At 38.4% G+C, this 25,348-nt stretch overlaps 2 protein-coding genes across 2 annotated transcripts in view; both read left to right on the plus strand.

The window, feature by feature from the left end:
* Positions 1 to 3,577: 3,577 nt before the first annotated feature.
* On the plus strand, positions 3,578 to 8,488 carry neurod1 (neuronal differentiation 1). The gene is made up of 4 exons (XM_085135679.1): positions 3,578 to 3,695; positions 4,896 to 5,166; positions 6,078 to 6,307; positions 7,357 to 8,488. The coding sequence occupies exons 2-4, from the start codon at positions 4,907 to 4,909 to the stop codon at positions 7,917 to 7,919; spliced, it is 1,053 nt and encodes a 350-aa protein (XP_084991805.1). The 5' UTR covers positions 3,578 to 3,695; positions 4,896 to 4,906; the 3' UTR covers positions 7,920 to 8,488.
* A 3,155-nt stretch (positions 8,489 to 11,643) lies between these two features.
* Positions 11,644 to 25,348, plus strand: part of cerkl (CERK like autophagy regulator) — a 33,231-nt gene continuing 19,526 nt past the window's right edge. The window contains exons 1-3 of the mRNA XM_085135678.1: positions 11,644 to 11,964; positions 15,873 to 15,982; positions 23,621 to 23,851. Coding sequence (XP_084991804.1) covers positions 11,825 to 11,964; positions 15,873 to 15,982; positions 23,621 to 23,851 — 481 coding nt within the window. The 5' untranslated portion in view covers positions 11,644 to 11,824. The remainder of the gene's footprint in view (positions 11,965 to 15,872; positions 15,983 to 23,620; positions 23,852 to 25,348) is intronic.

Here is a 25,348-nt window from a genome sequence, read left to right on the forward strand (position 1 = left end):
GGGAGACAAAAGTCAGATATTTGGGTCACATAATCAGGAATGAGCTTTGTAATAATGATGATGATGATGATGTGCAATGCACGAGCACTTTAAAACACCTGTTTTTAGAGCTTGCTGTACTTCATTTGTGTTAAAAGCAAATGCTTCAGGTGGCATGTGACACTTTGAGGATCTTGCTCAAGCTTCCAAGATGAATAGAGTCTGAGTATTTATAATTATACTCTTCCCAACTGTAATGCCTTGCTGAGTAATTGTTTGTATAAACATACATGTCGATTAAGTGATTCTAAAAACGCGGCCTATGCTTTAACTGGCACAAGATATTCCTCCTGCCCCTGGAAACACTGTAAACATTGCCCGTTTGTGCAGTGATCGCTTGTGATTGCATTTTTGCATTACTGCATTCATACTGTTACTTTTTGTGTATTGAGATGCATCAGAAGTAAAGTTTCCCTATTTAAAGTTTTTAAAAATGTCAAGAATATTTCAGCTACGCCTCCAGAAGGAATCTGCTGTTACTTTGAATGTCATGTGGGAACACGTTGAGTTATGACAGTTTGAGTCACACCTGCCAAAAGAATGAGAAAGAAAAAAACTTTTAAAAAAATAGTGTAGGGGACTGACTGTGATTGGATGTTTGTTCTGCAGCTACTTCCTGTGGTGCTTCTGCTTTATGCCGCAACATGTTTCTAAAAACCAGTCTTCTTCCTCTTGGTGTCACGTGTAAATATGGAGCTGCCTTCAGTTTGCTTATTTATGACCATCATATTATTTTTGAAGGCATTTTAACTACATTAAAGCTGAATGCAGTTCTGCTCTTGCAGAGCTGTTTGTCTTGTTTCTAGAGTTGTGCGATGATTTTATTCTCTATAATTTCATTTCTTTTTTTTTAAGGGGTGAACTTCTTTGTTGTTATGTGTTCTAATGAATCTTTGTTGTCTGTTTACTTCTCTGTTTATTAATTCAGGTGTGGCCTGGATACTAGATACTATTGTGTGCGTTTTTTGCATGAATAAGGCAATCTGACCTTCTACATACACACACAGACGCCCACACACACCTGGCAGTATGGAATATTGATGATTATTCAACAGTGAGTTTCTGTGCTGTTTGTGAGCTTTGCTCCAAAGAGAAGATTCATTCATTTTGGTTGCTTCAGCATCCTGTGAACATGTCAGGTAAACATAGTACACCTTCTGCATTTAAAATGCAATAAAACTCTAAGCGTGGACCTCACTAAAAGACATTTAAAGCAATAAAAATCCATCAAGCAGAAAAAGAGAAAACTTTGATTCTTTTTTTCATTATTATCACTGCTATAAATCTGATCGGATAAAGTTTCATATTTATTTAAAGCTGAACTAAGCAGCAGACAGACTGAAGCATTGATTGTGTGTTAACCATTACCTGTCAGATGGTTCAAACCGGTGGACAGACACAGGTCCTCCACAGTTACTGGGTAACCACCTAGCAACCATTCTATCATCACCATAGCAGCGTCTTCACCGCAGAGCAGCCTGGTCCAAAGTCCTCTGCTTTTTTCTTATTGGCCTACTGGTTTCCTCCAGCTCTTCTTCTGTTCTCTATTGACTTTGTCAAACATGTAGTGGAAACATTCCCTATGATTATGTTTGACCAAGACTGACCTAATACTAGAAAATACTTTTATGGGCCATCGTTGAAGAAAAAAGTTTTTTTTTATATAGAGAGATCATTGTTCTTAAGACAAAGAGGGGAGACGCAGTAACTGTTTTAAAACAGGGATAAAGGCAGAAATTTTTAAAGACATTTCTAATGTTGCTCCAGATTGTTCAAGTGGCAAGACAATTCCTCCAACCTCAATACCCAACATCGGGGGGGGGGGGGGGGGGGGGGGGGGCATTGTGGCTCAAGAGTTGGGAGTTTGCCTTGTAATCGGAAGGTTGCCTGTCCAAGTCTCGGTTGTTGTGTCCTTGGGCCGTTGTCTACTGGTGGTGGCCAGTGTCGCCAGTGTCCGACAGCCTCGCCTCTGTCAGTGCGCCCCAGGGTGGCTGTGACTGGAATGTAGCTTGTCATCACCAGTGTGTTAATGTGTGTATGTGAATGGGTGGATGACTGGATGTGTAAAGCGCTTTGGGGTCCTTAGGGACTAGTAAAGCACTGTACAAATACAGGCCATTTACCATCTCAGCCTCCTCATGTCCTTCTAAGCTCTCATTAAGACTGTTGCATTCGAAAGCACTATCACTAGCCATGAGTCATAATAAACCTCTGACATCGTAGATGAACATGGCAATATCAGGTCACCTCTTTTCTATAGAGAGTCACGGTCATGTACGTCTGATCAAGCCTCATCATTAAGGTCCTGAAGAACTAGTATAATATGTTGTCCTGATTGAACTGATTGGATCAAGTTCATGTGCCACAGTTGCAGGTCTGTACACACACCTTTTAAAAAACAATTTTAAAAAATTTCCATTTATACTGAGTTTTATCGCATTCACTTAGCTCTACAAACTAACTGGCTTTATAGAGTAAGACGTTGACTATGTTACTGAACAGTAATGTGGGTCTGTTGTGGAGAAGAGAGAATGTAAAGTGAACTTGTTGAATAACTCGTTGTGTGACCAAAGGAATGAGTTTACAGATACAAGTGGCAAAGAGGCCCTTTGTTACTTCAGAGGGGTTTAGAGGAGAGCTGCTACTTTTCCACACTGAGCATCTTACCGGGATGCTTCCTGGATGCTTCATAGGTGTTTCAGGGATCTCCGGCTGCGTGGAGACCCTGGGGCAAATCCAAGGCATGCTGTAGGGAAGGTCTGAGCTGGCCTGGAAGTGCCGCGATGCCCCTCAGTGCAAAGAGCTGAAGGAGATAACTGGGGGGAGGAAATCCCAGATCTGGATAAGTGGCACAAAATGGATGAATGGATGGAAAAGGTCAGATAATTTAAACTCAACAGTAATCTGAATACAAGTAATCCAGGTACAGACAAAATATTTACAGGCACACAAGTTTTTGTTCGTTCTTAGAGCTATTGAGTCTTTCCTCTACATGTTTATTATATACATAAAGAATCAAACAGCACTAGGACCCATCTATGAGTATCTCCTCAGCAGGAGATTGGAGGTATTTTTGTTAATTATTCATGAGAAAGAGACGGGGTCAGTCACATTTCAACAGCTCAAGATGTTGTTACCTGTCAGACAAGTGAGCTGTGATTCAGAGCCACAGGTGAGAAGCTGTCGCCTAATCATTTACAAATCCTTTACGTTTAAAAACAGACAGCAATGATAAGTCTTTGAGGCCTATAGTGACCTCAATCATCACATGCAACACTCGCCTTCCAGCAGTAAGTTTAAATCTACGCATGCGTAGATGTTGTGGCGACAGATGGTCAACTCACCTCACAAAAGACAGAGAGAGGGAGAAAGAGAGAAAGAGAGAGACTGGATGGCACAAATGGAAGATTTGTCACGTGATCCCCGAGGCCGTTTTAATGACGCAAGCACCATATGGCGCGTGCCAGGAGGGCGGGGCCTCAATATGCTAATTACCCCCACCAAACCCCGCTGCGTGTGTGTACTGAGTATAAAACCAGCAGCATCCCACACACACCTCAGAAAGCTCATAGCAGATCACGCACAATCACGCACGGACACGCAGACAGAGCGCGCGGGATGCGTGCGATCTGACATACAGCGGCTCATTACAGCAGGTAGGTTCATAACTGAATAATAATCAATATGCGAATTCCTCTGGTTGCTGGGTCTCGGCGTTGTCTGACCTTGGGAATGATGAATATGGTTTCTTATTTGTGATTAATTTGTTTTTTTAAATTTTTTAAATTAATTATTAGAACGTTAATGATCACTTTACTTACCAATGAATAAAATAGCCTATTTCGTCTCATCTAATGTATAGACAATTAGAAAGGACAGTTTAAAAAAGCAAAAGCCTGTAATTTTTGTTTTGTAATAATTAAAATTAGTTTCCTTTTTCCTTTTTTTTTTTTTGGTTTATATATTATATATTTGAGTTTTTATCCTGTTTGTTGACCAATCTGTTACACACTTTTTCCTAAAATAAAAAACGTAATTTAATTATTAATCCGTTTAGTTTCGATTGTATTTTATATTCGTGTTAGTACCGAATGTCTGCTCACCTGCAGCCGTCTGTCGGTCTGTTAAACTAACGGAACCAGTCAGCAGAAAGAAAGTTTTATTATTATTATTTTATTACTATTATTATTGTAACTTCGCCTTATAAAAAACTACACTTTTTATCAATAAGCTGTAACACAATGCCTTTCGCATTTCGCACACTTTGTTAAATACTTTAAATGTTTTTTTTTTAATATATATATTTATTTAGAGTTTCGATATATTTTAAACGCTTTCTGTTAAATCATTAAACAAAATAATTCTGAACAGAGACGTGATTGCGTCTCTCTGGAGGCAGTTTGCAATCCTTTGCGCGGGTGTTACCGACAGATTCTAATATCTAAATATGAAAACACACCTTATAGCTAATTGTGCAGCCATTCTTAACACCGCAATTTTCTTTTATTACATTATTTTTTCTTGTGTAGAGATGGTACTTTTGTCTGCACATTTTATGTTTATATTTGGCATTTATATTTAATATTGGATTCGGTTCAACACAGGATCTTTCTTTCTGTCTTTCAGTGGCTAAATTAAAATGTCCAATTGCTCCTTTAATTTAATCGTCTTTGTTCTGTTTTATTTAAATAAAGACCATCTAAATAAAATTCTACCCAAATGTTCTAAAGTCAGGGACTAAATCTTAAAATCCCAAACTGTTAATTGTTCTCTGTTCTGTTAAGCTTAAGTGTGACAGCAAACTTTCAGGAGTGTTTTATTATTCTTTAATATCAGCTAAAATTGTTTTCCATCAGAAATCAGCATCATGACGAGGTCTGTGCTGGAGGAGCAGATGTCAGTGGAGTCGGATGAGCAGCAGGAGCTCTGCAGCCCTGCAGAAAGAGAGAGGAGTGCAGAAGAAGTTACAGGTGGAGGAGGGGAGGAGGAGGAGGACTGCCTCCATCATCTAGAGGAGGATGAGGAGGAGGATGAAGAGGAGGAAGAGGAAGAAGAAGAAGACGGGGAGAGCAAACCCAAAAGGCGAGGGCCCAAGAAGAAGAAGATGACAAAGGCTCGTCTGCAGAGGTAGATTCTCTTTTCCTCTGCTTGCTCTCAGTGTGATGTGAATGGTAAATGGTAAATGGCCTGCATGTGAAAGCAACACTTTCAAGTTAAAAATTAAAAATCCAAAGTTGCACTAGCGGAAATCTCACAAGGTTCAACCTCTGTAAAGCAGGACCCATTCAGTAGAAATCACTTGCATTGGATTAAACTATTAAAAAGACACAAAACTGCATAACAGGAATAAAATATTCAAAGGATGGTTGAAATTCTAGTTTTATTTTTTGTAGTTTTCTGCATTTTTTTATGATCACACTTATAGAGATCGATAGATAGATCTATGCTTTATAATGAAGGTCAGTGTTTTGGCTCACATACATACATACTGTATGCACAATAATTGCTTTAGCATGTACTTAGTCTCATCCTCAGCACACACACAGCTGATGTCAAAAGGCTCTGTGTGTGTGTGCTGAGTCATTGAAGAAATAGCAACTTATAGCTTACAAATTAAATAGAAACATAACTGGATACATAAATAAATAAGGGGAACAAAGAAATGTGCTGAGGGTCATTTTCACAGGTTCCTCCCACAGTTTAATGAAGTCCCTCACTGAACCTGTCACTACAGGCGGCTCTGTGTTGGAGCTCATATTGAATAAAGCCATCTGCCACAATCTTCTCTGGAAAACATGTTTTTGTTCAGATTTTGATTAGCAGAAAATTGTTACGTACATTTGATCAGTAAGTGCTTGCAAAATACCAGAACACAGAGTAAAATCAATGTGAGACAACATGCAACGTTTTACACCTACATACAATTGTTTGCAAACTTATGCAAAAGGTTACTGAATAAAAATGAACACTAATAAGATGTTTCAGATGAAATGAAAGATAACCCAGCTAACAATGAATCTGCTTCATGTATTTTGGAGGTTTAAGGTCCGTCGGATGAAGGCTAATGCCCGGGAAAGAAACCGCATGCACGGCCTGAACGATGCCCTGGAGAGTCTGCGAAAAGTCGTCCCCTGTTACTCCAAAACGCAGAAACTATCAAAAATTGAGACACTGCGCCTCGCCAAGAACTACATCTGGGCCCTGAGCGAGATACTGCGCTCTGGAAAGGCACCTGACCTCATGAGCTTCGTCCAGGCACTCTGCAAAGGTAAATCCCACCTGACAATAACAGACTACACTGGACTGGACCGAAGGCTGACCCAGTCTGGTCTCTGATTATGAAACATAAAGAGACAACAAAGGTTTTTACCCAGGAAGCATTTTCCCATTGGGCACAATGAGCATGTGTACTCCTTACACTCTTTAGTGTGACAGTTTAGCTGATAGATGAGACTGTAATACAGCTTTTTTTACAACAAATATTTATAAGTGTCACAGTAGGAGCAGCACAGGTAAAATTAATGATGTCTCATGAGAAGGTAGTTTTTGTAATGAATGAGTGTGGTTCAACGAGGTGAAGTCGTCAATACGTGTAATGCAAAATAACAAAATTCCTGAAAATCATAAAGAAATTAGTTAGATAAATGTATAATGTCTCGGGTGAATGTGTTTAGTGAGGTTTGAGGTTTAGCTCATTGGTTCATCTACTTATTCATAGTTTACTGGTGGATGCATGCAGATTTTTCTGGGATGAGGTCATCTGATTTCATGTATAAGATTATGTCTATTAAACTAGCCCTGTATGTGTTTAAAAAAAGAGAAATTACTTGACTGCAAGCAGCAGTACTAATTAGACTTTTTTTAAAATAACCTTGTAGGTGTTATTATGGAACTACATTTTGGCATAACATCTCTGCGTTTTGTTTGCCTGTGTTTTTTTTACATAAAATAATAAAATTAGTTAATTAGTCACAATTTTAAGATTCTCAAAAAATAGCATCAATTAATATGTACTGGCATTTATTAACAGCTATTACAGCATACAGTTATAATATTTAAATTCAACTTAATAAAAAATAATATTACAGTGCATGGATGATTAGTTAACTAGTGCTTCTATTACATTTAATAGCAGGTATTCATATTTATTAACATGTATAAATGAACCTCGTGACAATAGACTGATACCAATAAACTGTGTTTATAGTCATTAACAAGCATTGACAAGCACTAATTATTAACTATTTAATACTATAAAGAAATAATGACCAGTATGTATTGATCAGTATTGGCTAATCATTGTCCTTCTATTGTCAGGTCTGTCTCAGCCGACCACTAATCTGGTGGCGGGCTGCCTGCAGCTTAACCCTCGGACGTTCCTGCCAGAGCAGACTCCAGATCTGCCGGCTCACCTTCCCCCTGTCGGTGCCAGTTCCTACCCCGGACATTTTCCCTACCAGAGCCCCGGGCTTACGGCCGGCCTGCCCAGCCCTCCCTATGGCACCATGGACCCCTCTCACATCTTCCACCAGGTCAAAGGTCAACCCTACGGCCCACTGGAGCCCTTCTTTGATGGCGTCCTCGTGTCGGACGGCCCGGCGTTTGACCCGCCGCTCAGCCCACCACTCAGCATCAACGGGAACTTCTCCTCGTCCTTCAAGCACGAGGCCGTCGCAGCCACCGATTACGACAAGAGCTTCTCCTTCAGTGTGCACTATGGAGGCGGGGGAGCTGGAGGACACCCTGCCATCTATGGCAGCGGGGGTTCCAACCCACGCTGTGGTGACCTACAAGTGGACGGGCTGATGGGCTTTGACGGACACTCACACCACGAGCGGCTGATGAACGCCCAGCTGAACGCCATCTTCCATGACTCCTGAGGAAGAAGAGGACGAAGGACTGAGAGACTGATGAAGACAGAGAGACCTTTGTATGGAAAGACAGTCTTGTGTACTTCTATTGTTTTAAAGCTGTCTTTCTGTCTGTCCTTGCTTTTTTTCTTTCTGTCTGCGTCAGGCTCTGCGACTCATCCTGACAACGGCGACGTCGCAAAGATGTCACCTTGATGTAACCTTCTTTGTAGCACTTCATCCTGCGGGAGACGCTCTCTGAATGTCTCGTTATTATCCATATTATCACTTAAAAATAATTAATAATCAATGAGCAATAATCTGGAGTAAACTATGCAATTTTGTTAAAAATCTGAGTGACCCTCAGTATAATAATTCCAAATGTTGAAAGAATAAAGATTTCTCTATTTTTGGGTCAGTGTGTGAGGCAGCGTTGGGCCGGTGATGGGCCGGTGATGAGCCGAAGTGTTTATGTGATTTTTACTTTTTGCTTTTTATAACATTCCTGTAGTGTTCTGTTAACATTTCATGTGACTCTTGTTCATATTTTATAAGATAGATGTTTATAAATACCTTTTATTAAAAGGGATTCAATGTGATCCGTCTCAGAGACTCTCATTATGTGCAGAAAGACAACAAAACAAATAAACACAATGTCATTACATACAAATAACATGCCAGTTTTGGTCCTGCTGTTGTTTTAGAGCAGTATATAATACTTAGTGGTTACTTTATAAAGTATACACTGTTTTTACACATTTGTGCCAGTCCTGAAGATAAAACGGGGGTCAAACACAGTACTAGCAATACATACCTAACAAAAGTGGCTAGTTGGTAGATACCTCAATGAAATACATCATTCTATATATATATTGATGTATTTTTAAGAATTTATTCAGCCTAATTAATGTGAATAATCTTTTGTTTTCTTAGTCTTTTCTGTTGGAAACACCCTTCAGTTTCAGAAAGTCTAGACCAGGGGTGCCAAACATAAGATCAGGCAAAAGACTACAACCCAGGCCACTGGACAGGTTTAGAAAATGTGTAGAAGTGCATAGTTTTGGGACTTTTAACAGTATTTTCACAAGTTATACACATTTTCCTATTGACAAATACTTCCATCCCCCATTGTATCTATACTACATCAAAGTACAAGGCTTCTGTAAATTACTGAAAACGTTATATTTAAAAATTTGGAATTACAGGACTATCTGAGCAATGACTAACCAGAACCTTCTCTGTAAGGTTACACGTTTCCTGTAGTTTCGCTGGTTCAACCAACTTTGATGTGAAGTGGCCCACGTTTTTAAAGAGTTTGACATCCTTGGTCTAGACCAGGGGTGGGCAACTCCAGGCCTCGAGGGCCGGTGTCCCTGCAGGTTTTAGATGTGTCCTTGAACCAACACAGCTGATTTAAATGGCTAAATTAGCTCCTCAACGTGTCCTGAAGTTTTCAGAGGCCTGGTAACGAACTAATCATGTGATTCAGGTGTGTTGAGCCAAGGTGAGATCTAAAACCTGCAGGACACCGGCCCTCGAGGCCTGGAATTGCCCAACCCTGGTCTAGACAAAAATACTGAAGATTAAATTTTGGAAACCAAATCAACATCCCGAAATCTGAGTTCTTATAAGGTTGCTGTTTAAGGGGTTTAAACTGAGGTTAGGTGTTTTTTTTAATGCAATGTAATGAGTGCTTAACCTGAAGAGGAAGAAATTGGCTGCTCGCAGCTATGCGAGTATTCCCACAAGATCTGATGTCATAATAACGTCACAAATTTTGCATGTGACGGCTGTGTTTAGGCTCCTTGCACAACACTAAACACACAAGGGAGAAATTCATATCTCCTTCCAGAGGAAATCATGCTAATGACATTATCACGCCAAATAAAGGACAAAACTCAGATTACAGTCTCTCTCTATCTCTCTGTGTGTGTGTTTGTGTGTGTGTGTGTGTGTGTGTGCGTGTGTGTGAAGGGCACAGATGTTCGTTCTGCAAGCAAGATTTTAATTTATGAAAATGATCTTGTTTATGCATGAGAGCCCCCCTCCACACACTGCTGTCCTGCTGAGTATTGGTGCGTGTGTGTGTGTGTGTGTGTGTGTGTAAGTCAACAGGGACAATATGGTGGCCATATCCCACCATTTAGCCTTCCTGTTGGTGGAATAAATGAAATAATAATGAGAGAAACTTCAACTAAAGCATGAATAAATCCTGGTCAGAACTCCAGAATTTAAACCACAAAGAAAAGATTATATAAGTAAAAAATATGTTTGTTTTTTTTTACTTTCATTAGACAGGACGATGTAAAAGCAGGTAGAAAATCAGAGAAAGGGTAAAAACAAGTGGCAAAGGCTCTTTTCAACAGCCAAACAGTGGCTGTAATTATTGGTATGGATCCTAAATATCTGGAAGCTCTGAAAACCTCACTTCAAAATAACCATGCTTCCAGTAAAGGGACACTGTGAAGGCAAATATGGAGCTCTGGAAAAAATCTCAATGACGGCTGCTTGTGTAAGTTGCTCACAGTGAAACTACAAATGCGTTATTACACTCAGAAGGTAGCTTTCGCTTTAGCAGCAGCAGCTGTATTATCAGTATTATTAATTAACAGTATTAGCACAAGTCTTTGTGATAGTGGTTTTGCGTTTCAGTCTGTTGGCTGATCATAATACTGATTAATGCAGCTTTAACTCAGCCATCTGTCAGCAACACACACACATGTTTGTGTTGTGGCTCATAATATGGTGTTTATACCAGAGTCACTTTCCTCTTTGATTGGCCGTCTATTATAGCATATAAGGGGACTCATGCCTTGACTATAATTAATTGGATGGATGGATGGATGGATCAAAATGCAGGCAGTCATATCAAAAGTATTGATGCTTTATGTTCTGTTTGCTGTTAACTGGCTTTTGCTAAATATACTATTTGTCTCTCAGTATGAGGGAGGATCTAAACGCAGCTTTTATTTGTGTCTTTAGTTACTGGAGAAGATGACAGAGTGAAAGCGTCTATTAAGAGACGAATCACTTCCACTGGTTCCATTATACATGAAAGTCATATTATCATAGCATATTGTGGTCAGAAATGAGCTGCAAATCTATGTTTGTGTATAGATTAAATTAGCAAGATATGCTAATATACATACTAATTAGTGAGTTTTAGAGGTGCTAGAATGTCTGTGTTTTTCCAAGTGAACTCCAAGTCTGTAACTACAAACACATGAGAATGTTTAGTTGGCTTATTGGCCAGATGTATCACCTGTTTTGGAACAGATTAAACACCTATAGATGTGAAAACACAATTAGATTAAAATGCTAACTTTACATAAAATAAAAGTTTAAATCCTCCTTAACTGTCATGTAGTACATTACAATTGCACCTTGTTAATCAGTCTAGCTAGCCTGCGACAGTGCTAGCTTACTGATTCCCAGTTTTAAAAACAGTGAAAAATAAAAATAGAAAAATAAAACAACATGGAAACATAAAATACCAAACTCCTGAAATATCTTTACGCTATTTAATTTGTCAAAGGTAAGGTCTACCTTTTTTAAATAATTTTTCTGCTGTTTAGCCTGCAATGTTAATTATATTTTTATCTCCAGTGACTTCTATAAATATAATTAAAACATTTGGATTGCTAATGACATTCACGCTAAAATGCAGCAATAAACAAACCTGAGTTTTGAAGCTCACACAGGTGCGCGCGCGCGCTTGTTGATTACACACCAGTGAATCTGCCGCGTGCTCGAACTGTGCCAGTCCGCTAAACTAAAGCCGCTGCCTGTTGCCATAGCGACAAGACCCGGAAATACACCGTGATCAGCTTACTACGTGTTTATTAGAGGGTATCAAACTCATAACGGTTGAGTTTTTGTTTTGTTTTTTGTCTTTTTTGTTTGTTTATTTGCTTGTGCGTAAATAAACAGTAGATATGTCGGAGCCCGAGGAGCTGCCGCAGAGAGAACAGCGAGAGAGCACGAAGAAGAAAAAGAAAACGAAGCGGAGTGGGAAAAAGAAGAAGGAGCAGCGGGAAAGAGAGGAGCAGGTGGAGTTTGAGCAGGAGGTGCAGAGGTGAGTGGTTCTTGTGGGTTTCCTCCAGGGTCGCGTTATACACAGACCCACGTTTTGGACCCACACATGTCTCGGTTCATACAATAAAGTGACATGGCAGAGGAGAGAAAGAGCCGACTTCTCGTAGTCAAAACCAGTCTCTTCAGAAAGCTTTTCAAAGTAAAAGCAGTTAAATCCTTACAAAGTCAATAAATAAATAAATCATTGTGCCAACGTGCAACTGTTACTCTTCCGGTTTAGACATATTATTGAGGTACTATTTCCCGCAACCCAAATAATACATATTAAACATAAAAAACAATTGACCTTGCAAAGCACATGACTGTGCACTGTGGTTATGAACAGACTCTAAACTGTTTATGCTCAATAAAATAAATGACATTAAAATGTCTATGGAGAAAAGCGAAATTGCATGCAATATATAGATAAGTAACTTGAATTAGCTACGAACCCCTCTTATTTAAGCTATAAAACTAGTACAATGTAACTCTTCCTTTCACTCTCTCTTGTTTCAAATAGCCATCTTGACCATGGGGTTTTTGTGAGGTTTAAGCCCAATTTAAAAGTGAAGCATCATGTATACTGTGATATAACACACTGTACATGTTTCATAAAAGTGACACATTTTAATCCTGCTAGCAAGCTATGACTGATGGACAGCAATTGGTACACTCCCACTATGTTTCATGAGCAGCTTGAATGTTCTAATTTTCATTCAGGGAGATGAAGTATGTCAACATAAATAATAATTGTTTGGCTCACAACTTCATACCAAACTAATTCTTGTTTTCAAAACGTCTTGGTACTTGGTGCATATCTTTGGTTTTCACCACAGATTTGTTTTTTCTTAGTTTTTATTCATTATTGAATCAATTTAGTTTAAGGATTCAAAGAGGAGCTAGAGAGAAAGTTTGATATCAGAGCACTTTTCAGAGAAAGTCTGATAATCAGTCCCTTTGTTAGCATATTTTATCAGGTTACTTCCTCAAACAGATAACATAAAATTAGCAAACGCAAAGAAAGACTAAAGAGTAGCTCCTGTCTGTATATACACTCAGCAGGTTATTAAATTAGAAAAGCTATTTTAAAGCAGTACAGAATGCCTGAGAGTCACACTGCATTATCTTCCATTATATGCTGAACCTTGTCTGATGTTTGTGTTGTCATTTGCAGAAATAAAGAATAAATAATGCTGAAAAGGTATAAATAAGGTTGATGAAAAGGTTGATGAGCATTCATCAGAATTTACAAAAATGATGTGCAATTCACAATTTCCTGGGGAAGCATCTAGAACGTATTAACAATAAAGTTACAGAATTAATATTGCATTGAAATTGACTTTTTTCTGTCTTTCTTTCTTTTATTTAACAGGGACAAAAATCTAAACATGCCAGATTATAGTAAAACTGCTAATTAACATCTGTATTCCTGGGGCAGATCACATAAAACTTTATTATAAACAAAAAAAATACAGACATGTGACAAACACTTGTAGAGTAAAATGATATGAAGTGTGCTGTTATGTTTGCTAAACATAAAAATGTTTTATATTAGAGGTGAGTGACACATCTAAAAAAAAAGAAAGTGCAGTGACACTAGTAGCTCTTCACACTCTGTTCATACATCGTCCAGTTTATTCCCTGGAAGTTGTGTCGTCAGGTAAAAGTCCATCAAATGTATGGTTTATACTTCATACTTTGCGACTGGTTCTACGTGACAAATTAAATACATACAAGTAAACTCTATCCATGATTATTGAAAAAGGTGTATCATAGGGAGGATTGCTTGGCTATCATGCAGTTCAAATGAACAGAATTTGGGACGGCAGATGTTTAGTTCCTGTAAGGGCAGCAAGACATCTGAGCAGAAACATGCTCAGAGATCTGTAGCAGTAGTAATTCTTTTTGGAACCCCGCCCCCCAAAAAACATTTTTCTGTGTCAAATATGAGAATTTTAGGTCTGTGTCTGTATACTTAATATCTCTGTGTTCATACTAAAGTTGTCCCAATACTTGAATTTCAAGACAAAAAGACAAAACATTTAGAGGCATTTTTAAAAATAAAGGTTAGAAAAATACAAACAATAATATCGGTGACAACAGTACTTGTAGTGCAAAAAAATATAAACACCACTGTACTGTTATGTACATATTTTCTTCGGTAGTGCTGGGTTTTTAGTGATTTGGCTCCATATTTTGGTTGTTGAAGAAATTGTTAGTACGATAGGTTGCCACTGTTTCTAACTCAATGTATACTTTTCTCAGCTTCAAACTTTATGACTAACATAACAGTTTTTAGACACAAATATTATCCTGTTAGAATAAGACCATCCTTTTTAAAGTTATAAATGGTCAAGACTGATCATTTCTGCTCCTACATTAATGTTACCATTTTGCGATTAGCCATAGCGGCTAGCTGCTACCTTAATGATAATAGTGGTAGCAGCTAGCTAATAATGGCTAATGTGGCTATCGGATAAAAGTACCTTCGGCTGCTCATTTTACAGAGGTTGCCACAGCAGATAGGTCCGCATGTTTGATTTGGTCCTGACACAGCTCTCCTGACTATCCAGGCTTGGGACCGATGTCATGCCAAAAAGTGATCATCTGCTAGCAAGCAGTTGCCAGTTTTTGCCAAAAAATGATTTTCTGTAACTGCTGTAAAAAACTTGTTGAACACTTGTTATAATTTATCAAATATTTCTGTCTTGAATGATATAAAATCATTTTGAGTCCAGAAAGAACATTTCTGTTTCAAGCAAAAGCTGCAGTCAGTTTTTGGCAAAGTGCAAAACAGGTATCTAAAAAAAAAAATTAACTAGTAAACCCCCGTGCTACATGCAGGAGACAGGAAGCATACAAGCATACTTACATATGCTAGGATCATTATTGTATGATATATTATATTGTGACACACCATTGTACTCTGACATTACATTCAGTGCTCAGTTGAACAGCGAAATGTACAAATATCTAAAATTGTGGGATTTATATAAAACATTTGTAAACGCTAGACAGATGTTGTCACTCATGGTGCCTGAGGCAATGTGTATGCAAAGTTTCATCAAGTTTTGTTACTTGTCTAAGAGGAGAAAGGGAAGGTACGATCAGACATACAGAGATACATCTGCAATAATCATTATAGTGTTATATAAAACCTCTTCATAAATCCTGTTTACACAGCCTATTTACCGATATACTGTATAAACAAGGTTATTAGACATAGAAAACATATACAAATTGTCAGACGTTGGTAATCATCTTTTGGCATGACATCGTGTTTGGAGTGCACTTGCTTGAGACCCCCTGAGGTTGGGTTTGTGGTCAGGTAACTGCTGATGAAACTAACTAACAGTGATGTGTGTGTGTGTGCCAGGTTAACGTTTACGATAACTGTTCAGTACCTAAATTTTGTTGAAACGGGAGCCTTACTGACCTTTAAACTCCCCAAAGTGTTGTTCAGTGTTGTGAACTTCAGCTAGGGGATAGGCTGTGTGATGGATGGATGGACAGTTGGATGAAGTTGTGTGTCAGCTGGAGGAGCCAAAGATGACAATGTTGGTATCAATAGTGTTGCAAAAGTGTCTAATCCAATAGTAATTTTTGGTATCAATTATAGTCTGGGAATCAACTTTTTTTTTTTTTTTTGGACAACCTCATTTTGAGTTGTTGGCCATAGAAACCTTTACCTGGGCTATCGTAAACTCTTGTATTCACCATTTTCACTCATTTCCATTTATTTTCTGACATTTTAAAGCCTAACAGACTAAGCAGTAAAATGATGAATCAACTTTTTCTTCACTTTGCCAATTATAAACATTTGTTATATATATTTATTGACATGGTTGATATCTATGACTTCCTATTGGACAAAGTAAACTGTGTGTGTTTATTGTGTGTCCGTGTCAGTGAGTGCATTGTGCTGCACGGGATCTTCAAACTGGGCAAGAAGAGTCACGACGTCCTGCTCACCCGAACCAAACTGACCTGGACGCCTATCATCCCGGAGAACCCCACAGGTCAGTGTCCATGGTGATGGGTTGTCATGGTGTTGAGTAGACGTGCTGGTGTCAGACAGACTGTGGGTGTTTTTCTCTCTGTATCTAGAAACAGCTGGTGTTGTAATGGAGAAGTTATCTTGTGTTGAGACCACCTGAAACTTGACATCACATGTATGTGCGCGCACATACACGCACGCACACACAGTTCCATTGTGACACAATTAAATCCCCCTTTCCCCCGGGTACTCTCCCTAATGCTGCAGTGTGCGGTTTATATTTAATTTGGAGGAAAAAGTAACATGCCATGCTAACAGACTAAAGCTTCATCTTTTCAGAATTTCGGTTTTTTTTTTTTTTCAGTGTGAAATTGGCTCTTGTAGTTGACTGTGGACTATGACTACAGCTTATCAGGACACTGATAAATCCAATACAGTTTGCCAGACTGAAATCTGCTGTCTGGACAAGCCTGTGTAAAATCATCAGATGTGTTTTTTGTGTATCTTACCCCTGTTTTAGCCGTTTATGTTTTAGCTTACATGTGGGTCAGAAAACAAACAAAAAAAGAAAAAATACCAAAAAACATTTTTTAAAATGTTTACATTTTATTCTGTTTAATTCTGTCTCCTGTGATCCTTTTTCGGCCCAATAGTTGTAGTAGGCTCTTTGTTCTGATTCTGAACTGGGTTAAAAATCTTCTGATATATTAAAATAAATGGAAGGACACTGCATTTCCCAATGAGAAACTGGAGACGTTATTTAATATATGGTATAATGAAGATAAAAGATCATAATTATACATCATGTCCTGTAACAGGAGACATTTTTAGCTTGTATTTATTTACACTTAAGTAAATTAACTATAGCACTTTAGCTATTAGGAATTGACAGCCATAATTAGAAGATTATGATTGATTATGAGATGAAGTATATCAGACTAATAGGGCAAGAATTGATATTCACACCTATATGAGGTAGCGTCATCGTCCTGGCTGCTTAATTGTAGAGATGATTAACCATCTTTATCTCACCTTTAATGATGAAATGGGGTTTTATTTATTTATTTATTGTGAATGCAGTTCGTCTTTAAGAGTTCTGTGTCTTCAAATAACTTTCACTGGGCTTTACACATCACTTGTTAATTCACATTTGACTCTGGCTAGAGTGATTGGATTTGTTGTCCTTCTTGTTCATTAATTCTTGAGGTTTTGAGTGCATTTGAACTTTTTTAGACAGTAGCAGTAGCAGAAAAGAGGAAATCCAGGAAAGGGAGTAGAGGAATGAAATGCAGCAAGCTCACAGGCTCAGAGTCGAATGAAGGACTCATTTACTGAGGGCATTTTTGACTCTGGGGTATGCACGCTACCCACTCTAGTAATCATGCTGTCTTTAACCTTCAGCTTGCATAGCTAAATAAATTAAATGCACCTCAACACTTGACTTAGTAGAAGATCTCTTCCCTCTTTACCCTTTTTCCCTCCATCTTCACCTGTCCTTATATCTACCATCTATACATCCAGGCATCAGCGCTCCATATCTCAGCTACATCTCCAGTATGCAAAACCAAAAGCCAGCCCTGTGATGGCTTTAAAGCTTAAACGACTCTGCTTTATTCTTGTGTAATATGGTGGTATCATTTTGCTGTGAGATTTTTGGTTGAAAACCGTTCAAACAGAACTGGTTAGTGAAGCAGGATGAAGGTGCAATTTAAATGTGTGTGTGTTGTTGAAGCCAATCTGTTTTGCTGTATTTCATCCAAGCTAATGTCATTAAGCCAGCACTGTGTGTGTGTGTGTGTGTGTGTGTGTGTGTGTGTGTGTGTGTGTGTGTGTGTGTGTGTGTGTGTGTGTGTTGGCAGTAGTAGAGAGCAGTTGGTTCAGCCCGTGGGGGGTTATTAGAGTCTCTCAGTGTGAGGAGATTAACACACACACACGTACAAACACACACACACATAGTCAGCCTGTCAGCATGCTGTGTGTGTGTTGATTAGATATTTCTATATAAATGGATCAGCTGTTATTGTTTGTTTCTACACATAAATCCATCCTTTCTGTCTCTCCGTGTGTCAGGGAGGTGAGATCTGAGCGATCAGACAGTTGTGTTGTGTCAAAGCAGGAACTTGCAGCTGTGCTGAAGAATTTAAAGCCCAAAATGCAGTTAGCACACAAGAAATCAATGCACTATTGGGAATCATTATACTGCCAAACACCCAATTTTTGTAATATTAGAAACATGTTTACCTCAAGTTGTGTTTCATGTCGTAAGCAGTGAAGTATTCGCTGGAGTGAATCCTGTGCTGCTAAAGCAAGAAAAACAAAAAAATATTCACATGAAGAAACTGAAACAATAGTGTCCAAATGATGGATGTGGTTTTTATTTTAAACAGAGTGATGATCGCTATTGTTTTGTTTTGTCTTTACAGTGATAAGCGTAGTACGTTCAGTCAATATTACTTATACTTTATTATTATTGATTTAACTCTTCTTTGAACTTTTTCTGTCTTTGTATTGGAAAACTGTAAATAATAGCCTTTTATAACATCATAATTATTAATATTACCAATTATTATATTATCTAGGTCTCCATTTGTTTGCAGGAAAAGAACAGTATCTGGTTTTAAATAAATCTGCACAGTGATATGATGATACACGCAGTTTAAGCACAGATTTATGTGTTCCCACTGTTTGTGAATGTGGCCCAATAATGGGATGACTTGTGTTTGACCTGATGTCAGATGTAATGTGTGTATTGGTAGAATTTAGAGCCTGTCCAGCAAATAACAAAAATAATGAAAAACTAAAAACTAATTTGAATATTATCCAGATAATATTAGAGATGGACCGATCCGATATCACGTATCGGTATCACTCTGATACTGACCTAAATTACTGGATCGGATATCGGAGAGAAATAAAAAATGTAATCCGATCCATTAAGTATCACAAAAGCACCTCACAAAACTTGCGACATGGCGTAACTCAGCTCATAACCTTAGCACGTCAGAGCAGTATGCATCACGTGATAGAGCGGCTGTGGCGTGCGAGACCTGTCGGTGGTCTGATTGAGCGTTTGGAGCCTCGCTACCAACCCGGAGAGAAGTAAAGCAAGTGTGTAAGTTCATCTCTGAATGTTTGTAAAGCATTCCCACGTTAAGCTTAACAACCGATATATGGAGGGACTGCCTCTTCTCTCCCCCTCCCTCTCCTGCTGCTACTTCAATCATGAAACTGATCAATGATCAGCTGATCGGCTTTTCTGTCGCAAGTCCCGTCTCTCTTGTTTGTTTTTGGCCCACTTTGCACCAGAAAGAGGAAACCCGTGGCTGAACAACAGCAGCACGGTTAAGCTTGATAGGCTGTTGTTAGAATTAGAAAAGTTGAATCAAAACGTGACAGTGAAAACAAACTTTTTGAAATCATGAAGCACAATTTACCACAGGGGAGACAAAAATGTTAGAAGTTAACACGAGACATGTGTAGAGTATTGCAATCTGATTTTGTAGACACTTCCAGAAACAAATGCAATCTTTTAATCATGTCGCCTCATTGTACTCACTTTTTTTTTTTGCAAAGGTCAAATTGCTTCTGACTGAGCAATCAAAGAAACTCCCTGCTTATCCCAGTACACCCAACAGTAGTAAAAATGTGGCAAAAACAGTGGTAAAAATGCACATTAATTTCCACTTCTTAAAATTGGTGGAAAACTTGTTTAAAATTTGTTGTAATTTGACTGGAAAAACACTTTAACTCTTCCCATGATACTGAAATGTCAGTTGACCAGAAGAAAGAAGATTGTATCTGTTTAGGATTATCATATTCGATGGTGGAGTAATGTATAGTGTAGGACTCCAGGAAATGAATGTAAGTCAGTGTAATGTTCTCTGAAGTGATGGAAGCATGACTCCGATCCATAACTCCCCACAGTTACCACATGGCCTGGTCACCATGAGACTGAACTGCCACTGAGAGTGTTTGTATGTGTGTGTCTGGGCCAAGCACAGGTGCTAACAATTCATTTTTCCCTATTTAAAATTATTTTAAGAATCAAATGATAGAATCCTCTGGGAAGTGAGTGGATAAATGGTTATTAAAATTAAAAGTAAAAGGAATAATTACATGACTAATGGCACATAATTTTTATATAAATATATCTGCGTCTGTGTGTGTGTGTGTGTGTGTGTGTGTGTGTGTGTGTGTGTGTGTGTGTTGTGTGTGTGTGTGTGCGTGTGTGTGTGTGTGTGTGTTAGCACAGCAGGATGTGAGGACCTGATGGGAATCTCATCTCCATCTGGGAATGAACCAATGTGTGCGTGTGTGTTCACAGTGACTCTGTAGGTCCTGTCAGCTCAGATCAGAGTCATCTTTATCGGGTTAGATGGAAAATCATCTTCCTACCCCTGACAGTGTTCTGCTGTATGTTTTTCTATCCAGGTATGCTTTTACTGCGTTGGCAGTATGCTTGGGATCATTGTCATGCTGAAAATTGAAACCGTTTCCAATCACATGCCTTCCAGGTCATATTGCATGGTGGAACAAAATCTGATGGTACTTTTCTGTGTTGATAATTAATCAATTGAGACACAATCTCCAACACTATTGACTGACACAAATAATGACAGAGCCTCCACTGTGTTTTACAGATGGTTGTAGACAAGAACTCAACTGAAAATGAGTGAAAAAGCAGCCAATGTCCAAAGAAAAACTTTGAAAGACCTTCAGAAAGCCTGTTGCTCAAGATCACTTTAAAAATTACTGACTACTTCTGTATGTATTTTAAAGTTAGACTATGTTTTTAAAAAGAGGATAGAGGGTGCTTGCTAATATGTTAAAGCCACTTGGAAACAATTTACGATAATAAAGTAATTTGCCTTGACTTACTTTTCTGTTTTCAAAATCCACTTGTGTTTTTTCTCAAATTTAAAATGCATAAATTTGCACAAATGATAAAAATGGTTTTGATTCCTCACCTTTAACCTCTCATTTGACTCAGAAGACAAATACTTTAAACGCAAATAATATTAATTGGACACAATGAATGAAGACTCAGCAACAACAACCAGACAGACTGTTGTTACACACGGTGACCCTGACATATGGATGCTGGTCTCTCTGGGGAACAGGGGAGGGTGGCGTGGGCATATTTGGTGTTTGCTAACAGCAGGAGGTATTTCATAGAGAAGGGGGTTAATCAGCTATCGTTTATAAGCTTTATGAGCTGTTTACACTGTACTGTACAGGTGCTTTGCATCAGGTTAATATCTCTTTTTGTCTCTTTGAGCACAGAATTGATTTTCCTACTCTGGGTTTGTTATAGGGTTGCACATTTTCCATCATGTTCCTTAACCTGTTTGAGTTCAAATTAAATGAGATGCCAAGAGGCCCCTGTTTTGCTATTGTTAGATTATAACAGTATTAAATTAATACTGGCCAAACTGTTATTCATCATAAAGTAATCCACAGTTTAACCCTGGAGAACCCATGGAGTCAAATTTGACCCCATGGGTTCCCTAGTAAACCAATGGGGTCGGATCTGACCCCATGGGTTCTCCAGGGTTAAGTGCACCATTATAGGTTTTAAATCTGGAAGGATAAAAATATTCTTTTTTTGAAAATATCTCTGTAGATCTGAATGTTTCTGGTGATTAAAGTGGAGTTTGTTTTTGTTTATGCACATCTACCAGCTGTGCCATGCATTTGTCTCTAAAGCACATCTATATGGCCATTTTCATTATTCTCCCCCCAAAGGGAGGGAGTATGTCATTGGTTGTGTTTGTCTGTCTGTCTGTCTGTAAGCAATCTAGATACCATTAACAGCTTGAGCTGATTTTATTTTAGTGAAATTCTGGTGAAGGTCAACATCACGCCCTCTGTCTAACAGACTCACTCTGTGAATTATTACAAAGGTCTTCAAGTAAATTTTTATAATTCAGGCTGATAAAATGTCTATAAATCTTCTCTGATGTGACGACTTTTGAAAATTTAAATGATGCTTAATTTTAAGAAAACTAGCCTTAGTAACTGACAAAATTGGTACTGTAAATATTGGATTTTGTCTTGGACGTGTCGATTGTTCTTATTTCATTTAAAAAGTTTGTTATTTTGAATTAAATATCAGTATAGACAATAAATTCTCATCAACAAGTGTGCAGTTGTTGAGAGGTTATTAAAATTCCTGCTATAAGTTCTGAAAAAAATAAACTTCTGGATGTGCTTGAGTTCTACTTTTGTGGAAGAAGAAAGATGTTTTAGTGAGGTGTTGCCAGAGCAGCTTTACTGCACTGTGACACTGTATCTCATCTCTGCTGAAGTGAGGGAACACAATCCTTTAAAAGTTAATTCCCCATTTGCTGTTTTGATGATGGTGGTGGTGTTTAACGCAGGTGTATACATGACCAGTCCTAATATTATGACCACTGACAGGTGAAGTGAAAGACACTGATTATCTCTTCATTGTGGATGGAATATATTGGGTAGCAAGTGAGGATTTTGTTCACACAAAAGGAAGGAACAGTGGTGAACCAGCGACAGGGTCATTGCCGGCCAAGGCTCACTGATGCATGTAAGGAGCGAATGCTGGCTCGTGTTGTCTGATCCAACAGACTTTTCTGATAGAGAGGTACTAGAACACACGTGTCACAGTTTGCATGTTTGTTGTTTGAGTATGCGGCTGCATAGATGTAGGCTAGTAGTCCTGGAAGTGACCACTTATATCAGGATAGAAATATTTTATCATAGGATGAAGGTGATCACATCTTCTTTTAACATTAAGTATAAAAGGAGGGCTGAATCGATCATGAAAAAGGTGTTCCTTATCTCCTCATCTCTTATCTGATAAATCAGAATCCAGGCAAATTGGCAAATTCTCACATTTTTTAAACTGAAACCAACCAGTTTAATTTGGTGTGAAAGCAAAAGTTTCCATAAGTTTGTTTATAAGTTTACATACTGTAAAGGAGATTTACATTTAAGTCATAAGCTCCTTGCAAAAAAACAAAAACAAAAAAACCACTCCAAAGTGCTTGCACTACTGTCATCTGCAAACGAGCCATGCACAAGCTCACTCAGACACAAAGTATTTTCTTTGTGTCTGAGTACATATGTTATGTAACTCTGAATGGACTGTCTGAGCTATGCTAATATTATCCTCAGAGGATTAGAAGATTAATATGATGCTGGCCAATCAGGTTTCAGAATTGTTTCACGATTGTACTTGTTGATGCTGTACTTTACATTCTGCTGACAGCACCAATGTGCAGCGTTCACATTTGATTGACTATTCAAAACAATTGAAACATACAGTAAAACATCAATCAGACAAATTAATCACAGAGTTTGTTGTTAATGGTAGTATCCTTTTATACACTTACTTTTTCGCAGTGGATTTGAATGTTTTATTTAATAAGACTTTAGTCTTAATGTTTATGAAAAGAAAAAATCTCAGCATTTTGACATTATGGGTAAATCTCAGCATTTCATCTGTTCACACTGGTCAAGGATGTTTTTAGCTTGGCTTAGCACAGAGACTGGAAGCAGAGGGAAACTGTTAGCCTGGTCCCTTTCAAAAACGTACCCAAACCTCTCAGATGTCCACCATGTACCTTGTTCATTAAACAGTGTGCTGTGTTCAAGTGCTGTTTGTTAACTACCTTTTTCTCTGCAGGTGAGACTGGTGTCCCACAGTCAGGTGAGGTGCTTCTGCAAGACATATTTGCAGTGAAGGTGAAGCGGAGGCGAGCTGCGGGCCAGGAGTCAGGGGGACCCGTGCTTGGTGTGGCTCTCTTCTGGTGTAGGAGGAAAGGGAGAAGGCTGAAGGAGGACACGCTGCACCTCCACAATGCCTCCTCAGAACACACGCACACCTGGTACAACACCCTGAAGGAGCTGCTCACAGGTAACACAGACATTCAGACTGTCATGCAGTTCAAGCAGCAAGCACACAAAAGCAAACCAGGAGTTTAAAGTATTTTTGTCAGTATTCAGCATGTTTGTCTTAGATGGTGGAGCTGGTCAGCCATTAACCATTTGGGGTTCAGGGTTTCTGTTGTTATCCTGTCAAAATGTTGAAAGTAACACCCAGATGCTGTGAAATTGCTATGGACAAAACAGTGGAATGTAAATGTGACCAAGCTAATGGATGAGACCCAGTTTGGAGGTTCCTTGGGCCCACATTGAACATCCAACTGTGATGGACTCACTGAAAATGAGACTGTCAGTTTGTGTTACATAAGAGCTGAAACAGGAGAAACGTGAGTCAGTGCTTCAGTGAGTGTCATACTCTAAGATGATTATACTGTACACACACACTGCTGAGTAATACTGTTATAACTAGCATGCTTAGCATCTGTCCATTAGATGGTTTGATGAATGGAGACTTATTTAAATGGAGTTTGTCATTAAATTCACACTTTACAAATTTAAACTGATATTTTTATTTACATCATACTAATACAACTGTTAAATGAACAAATAAATACATGGATTCTTACTAGACATACAATATCTGTATTTCTACATGTTTTTGTACAAATGTTGTCAGTAAGGTATCCTAAAAATTGCCACACCCACAACTGTAAATAAAAGGCAACACTCTTTGTAGCATAACAAAATTCTGATGCTGGACTGTATTCTGGGCTCTGATTATTTGGTATTTTTGCTGATGAGATGCTACCATAGCAAATAGTTGATTTTGGAGTCATAAAGTCTTGTTTTTGATGTTCACTTTCATTAACAAGAATGTTCTGTTTGGAAAAGCTGAAAAAGAAAAATCAAGTAGGAAAGTGTTGGAAATGTTTGAATTGCTGGAAGATTGAATTAGAATACATTTTTCATTAGGCCAGAATTTTAATTTGTAATAATATCTAAAAAACTGTCATCAGCCTTAGCTGTTCTTTGTGTTGAGTGCTCATTCAGTGAAGTCCCATTGTAACGCTTCAAGCTTAGCTTCAAGCTAAGATTGTGTTCATGATCTTAGCTTTTTAAAACTAGACGTTGACTTTGTAGGGTGTCTGACTTTGAAATCAAACCGTGCTTCGTGCTCCTTTCTGATAATGATGGGGATCATAATTTACAAAATCAATGTTTTATTGAATAAGACTTGAAACTAGCTCGTAAAATCATCAGTGTTCACAGAGGTTGCAGATCATGGAAACAGAGCTCCCCCCCCCCCCCTCCCAGAAACTTCTGTATAACTTAAGGTGTTTCTGCAACCATGGGATTTGTCCCTTGCTTGGGGGTATCCAGGGTTAAAACACTTGTGCGTTGCCTACAATTGTCAAGTCCAAAAGCTACAAAAGCTTTTATATACAATCTGTTTTGCTAATTAGCAAATGTTAGCATGCTAACACACTTAACTAAAATACTAAACATAGTAATTAAACATGTGGTTTAC

This window comes from Neolamprologus multifasciatus, chromosome 16, assembly GCF_963576455.1.
Source record: "Neolamprologus multifasciatus chromosome 16, fNeoMul1.2, whole genome shotgun sequence".
NCBI classification, from domain to species: domain Eukaryota; kingdom Metazoa; phylum Chordata; class Actinopteri; order Cichliformes; family Cichlidae; genus Neolamprologus; species Neolamprologus multifasciatus.